This window comes from Leptonotus elevatus, chromosome 15 (genome assembly GCF_054856555.1).
Source record: "Leptonotus elevatus isolate MCC_2025b chromosome 15, RoL_Lele_1.0, whole genome shotgun sequence".
Lineage (NCBI taxonomy): Eukaryota > Metazoa > Chordata > Actinopteri > Syngnathiformes > Syngnathidae > Leptonotus > Leptonotus elevatus.
This window is the reverse complement of record NC_141253.1, coordinates 4,756,959-4,762,214: the sequence shown is the minus strand read 5'-3', so window position 1 is coordinate 4,762,214 and position 5,256 is coordinate 4,756,959. Positions and strand designations below refer to the sequence as shown.

General features: G+C 40.5%; 1 protein-coding gene across 1 annotated transcript; it reads left to right on the top strand.

Moving 5' to 3' along the window:
• The first annotated feature begins 815 nt into the window (after positions 1-815).
• oaz1b (ornithine decarboxylase antizyme 1b) lies at positions 816-3,984 on the top strand. Its single transcript, XM_086095891.1, is given in 6 exon segments — positions 816-1,175; positions 2,484-2,538; positions 2,540-2,626; positions 2,718-2,890; positions 3,068-3,153; positions 3,257-3,984. Coding segments are annotated over 6 exon segments (657 nt in total). The 5' UTR covers positions 816-1,050; the 3' UTR covers positions 3,388-3,984.
• The last annotated feature ends 1,272 nt before the right edge of the window (positions 3,985-5,256 follow it).

Sequence of the window (5,256 nt, the reverse complement as noted above, 5' to 3'; positions counted from 1 at the left end):
AAATATGAATAAATTAATAACACAAAATACAGCAGTGTCATGCTGAGTACAGCAGTATCATGCAATGCAGTCTCATGCTGAGTCAAAAGTTAAAGTATAACATTTATGAATCACCCCCAACGCAGTCCATGAAACATTAAGTATTGATATGCGTAAGTTTATTACACATTGACACTTGAGAGCAATTCAATGAACTTTCATTAAAGGACTTTTACTTAACTAGCAGACCTGTCACATATGTACTCATGTAGATATTAAGTCAATGTTAGTTCATCTTTTCATCGTGAATTCTTTTTACTACCACAATTACAGTCCCTGGAGTGAAAATTGTTTGTGTTATTTTGATGATTTGCTGATAACAGGCTGTTGTCAACAGCAATAATTTACATAAATTAGATGGATGAAAGTTGACCCATCCTCTTTTGTTTTCTGACCCCAGTACTTTTCCATGAAACGTAGCCTAGCAAGCATTTAGCTTTCAGCTCGGTGTCGATGTCATCTATTTACCGAACAAAACGGCATGTGATAGGACTTTGTTACAAACAAAACATATTTATGACGGTAGAGATAATTCGTTTTATGTGTCTCTTTTGTCTGTCGAAAAGATGTTCTTTAACAGAGTCGTAGGAGACGTTGCTCACGCACATATTAGCATCATTAGCATTTGACGTTCCGTTCCATCATCAGAGGCGTGATGCACCACTAGATTACGCCACCTGGATCCGCTTTTTCTTTAAAAAATAAAAGTTTGTCTTTGGTGAACTTGCATACAAATTTAGTCGTAACGAATACGTTCATCACAGAAGCAAATTTGAGCGATTGTGTATGAGGTTTTCACGGTGGCATTGACTTTTCTCCCGTATAAATAAGTCTACAGTACTTTATTTTGACGTCGCAGTGCTTCAAGCGGAAAAAGTGTCAACGCTCACTGGGTACCTTGACTTGTCTTCGCTCAAATGAGCTGCCTTCAACTTTGCCCCGTCACTCATCGACAGAGCATAGCGAGGGAGAGATCAGCAGTTGGCCCGTCGTGTCTCTATCCGAGGCCGGATGGTAAAATCCAACCTCCAGCGGATCCTAAACAGTCATTGCTTTGCTCGCGAAAAGGAAGGAAAACAACAGCCTCTCACTACCATGGCGGATTTGAGTAGCGGTATTTGTGACATGATTGCGAAGTAAGTAAGCAAGGGAGCTAACGATGCTAATCGCTGTGTGGGGGAGGGGTGGCGAGAATGGGCTCAAGTGCAATTAATTTGTTTATTTACATTACGGAATCGGAATCCATTTCGGGTATAATTTCAAATTGAGTTACTAAAGCGATTCATCAAATTGTAGGTTTTTGCCTAGCGGTTTGATAAAAAAAAAAATTAAAGCTAGCTACGACTATTTACGTTAACGACTCATGCTAAGTCGGCTATTTAGCATCACCGTCGACATGGTAACACTAATTAGTGGACTAAGCTCGTTTTATTAAAGAAACTATTCTTGAAAGTGACGTATTATGACATTCCAGTCAAACATTTCACTTTTATTTTGCGTGTGATACGTGCATTAAAACCCACTTCCTCGTTTAGCATAAGTGCGTCACTGTGCATGTAACACTGTTGACAACAAGCTAGCATTGTCGAATAGAGATTAAATAATGCGTCTTAATGCTACTACTCTTGAGTAATTTACAACTTAACGATGTCATTTGATTGAAATTGTAAAATGTTACGGGCCACGTCGTTGTCGCGACTGGTGTCAGGTTGAGGGCCGTTATGTAACAGACGGCTCCGCTACTAGCCTACGTCACAGTGCGTAATGACCCTTCCTTCGATCCCACCAGTGTAAACTCGGCGTCACATTGCGTAATGACGTCACATCGTCTCCTTCGCCGTACGAATACAGTAAATAGCTAGCCGAGCATGTAAGCAAGGCGTTGACTATGGCAGCAAGTGAGCCACCTTTAAACGGCTCTAAGGAGAAGACGGTGCAACCCAGCGAAAGGTTTTCCTTCGTTTTTTAACTGACTTTAAAAAAATATATATATCGTCTACACTTACTTGATACAGTTGTCCGTTTTTAAAAATCAAATGCAGAAAAACAAACGTCATGTGGGTTGCAATACAAAATGGAGGCACAGAGTTTATAGTACAGAATATAAGAACAAATCCTTGTTTTTCTATTAACATACTAGCAGGCAACATTATTAATAATAATAGTAATAAAAAAGATTGTTAAAATATGTTTTGCTGAAGGTATATACCCAAATATTTTAAAACAGTCCCAAAATAAATGCGTTAAACTTAAAAGCTAAATGTAACTAAACCACTAGAGGGAGCCTCTCAACTACAAATGGTTAAGAATCACACCAGAAAATGTCTAAAAGACCAGCCTGTCGGCCATTTTGGTCTTTCAGCCCGTGTCATCTTTTGCAATTTATAGTTTTTTTTTTATTTTGGTTCCAATGCTCACTCTGCTTCTCTGTGCCTGCCTTCCAGTCTGTCCATGCACTGTAGTAGTAGTACCCGCAGCCCGGGGCCTCTGTGGTGCTCCTGATGCCCCTCTCCCACCCCTGAAGATCCCAGGTGGGCGAGGGAATGGCACACGGGATCACGCTCCTGCAGCTCGGTTGCTCCACTCAGTAAGTCAACAGCCCTCGTCATGCCTGTCCGACCAAAATGACCCAAAGTAACATCGAAGGGTTTCAATCCCCCTCCCCCAAATCCCACCAGGACTTGAAGTTGACCGTTAGTGAGGAGCCGGCGGGCAGCGGTCGTCCCGGGATACTCCGCTTCCAAAGTCATGTCACCGTCACCAAGACGGTTCAATGGGACGCTGTCGTGAGCAGCAGCGCCCTCTTTGTGGAAATCCCTCTCGACCCGCTGCCTGAAGGCAGCAAGGAGAGGTGAGCTTTGTTACAATTTAGATTGGTCGCCAGCCACTCATAGGGCACATTTAGACTGTTAAGAATTCAGTCCCATTCACACGTATAGAGGCTAAAATGCACACTTTTGGAATGTTTTCTTTTTTTTTAAAGCTAATTATATTCTATATAGCTTTTTTGATTCTATTTTGTGTGCAGCTTAGTGTCTCTGCTGGAATACGCTGAAGAACATCTGAAAGTGGTCAGCGTGTTTGTCTGCTTCTACAAGAACAGGGATGACCGTGGTATGTACTACGTATACACACACAGACACATACATCTGACTTCAAACGTCACTTTTTTCTTTCTTCACATTGAACACACTATTATTATTATTTTTTTTAATAGCCAAGCTGGTGCGAACGTTCAGTTTCCTGGGCTTCGAGATCGTGAAACCGGGCCACGCCCTCGTCCCGCCTCGACCCGACGTTCTCTTCATGGCCTACAATTTCGACAGGGACTCCTCCGACGAGGAGTAGACATCCCGAAGCCGCGCCCTTTCCTCCATTTTGTGTTTGTCGAGCTCTTGAGTTCCCCTTTTGAGCATCAAGTTTGGATAAGAGGGAAGGAGGTTTGATTGTGGCTTGCTTAGTGCTAAATGTGCGTGCGTAGCTCAGCTTTGTTTACCCATGGAGTCGTTCCGTTGTTTGAATGTACAACACACAAAGGTCATCAGGTTTTTGTTTTTACACTCGGGTACTGCGGCGACAAAATGGCTGTCATATTTGAATTTTTATTATTTTTTTCTTCTTCTTCAGGGGGACCAGTGGTGTAGCACTAACATCCACTTAATGTTAACAGCCCAGTTGATTGGTACTTAATAGCCACACCATATTAAGTGGACAGGAAGGGGAATTATCCAAATGGCTTTTTTTGGGGGGGTATTTAGTTTTGACATGTAAATCTTATTATTTTCATGTTTTGATTTCTGGTTATTATCATGAGGGAAAAACTGTGATGTTCTGATAGGACTGACTTGGCATCTGCATTCCTTTTTATTTCATGATGTTCACCTGGCATATAGTGCTATTGTACCTAATGTGCTTCTCTTATAATAAAACAAACCCCAAACTTTATATCTTGTGTTCATTTGAAGGAAGGCTTTTAACAGATTTATACATCACAATAAATATTGTATTGTTGGAACACAACATCGGGTCCACCAGGCTCTAATTGAGTAATTATTTCATTTTAGATGCATTTTTCACCTCTTTTACTGCCAAACTACACAATAAAATTACATTACATGTGCTTTCAATCCACTAGTTTATGCAAACACTAAGTTGCATCTATGTTCCAGTCTTGTGACAGATAACACTTAAGTAGACAAAAACAGTATTCAACCATGTTTTCTTTATCCTCTGCAGAGCATGACTGATATTAGTGCCGTACTGATGAGCTGCAAAGAGTTGAGACAAGTCTCTTAATGCCCCAAGGCAGGCAAACAATGAGCAGCACAATGTCAATATTCCACAAAAAAAAAGCTTTTGTCTTGAATCCAAATATTTATTGGTACATATTAAGTATGACATGTATAAAACATGAAGCAACGGATCCCCTCGTCAGACTGGCTAATGCGCTCGGCACAATGATTAAAATGAACGTGAAGCAACTAAAAACCTATGTAGAGAAAAAACAGACATATTAGCTTTTTGAGAGAAATGAAACGTGACTTTAAATTCTTCAGTAGAGTGCAATAGTTATTAAAAAGAAAAAGAAAAACAACAGCACTAAAGCCAAGCGTCCACGAGACGTCTAAAAAGTTTTTCAGTTTTTTTTTTTTTTTGCACTGTAGGTTCACGTACTGCAGGAAGGAGCGCTATTTAGTTAGCCACAAACAAAACAAATCATTAATGCACATCACAGTTCGCCTTAAAAAGACCATTTAGAATTGCATGTTATGAAAAGACGACAAAAAAACAACAACCTGAATGATCGAACAGAAGCGAGGACGACTTCGGCACAAACGCGCCAAGCCCGCCGGGGGGGGGGGGGGGGGGCAGACATCACATGACTGTAAAACGTGTCATATGACCAGAAAGGAGGCGAAAACATGAAACCCTGCCAACCGTCAACATTTGAATGCACCATGCCAAGGAGGGAGGATACTGAAAATCATTGAAAATGATCAACTCGTAAGGAAATTCTATGGGAAAAGGTCCAAAATTGCAGGGATGAAGTCATCAATTGGAGAAAAAACTATTATTACTAGTCATCTTAAAAGAGAATATAATTGTGGCATTGCGAGCAACTGAACATGCAATATTACAATTTGAAGTGTAATATTGTAAGACAAAAATGTGTATTGTCATACAATACCACTAGGTCATAGCATTAAAAAAAAAATC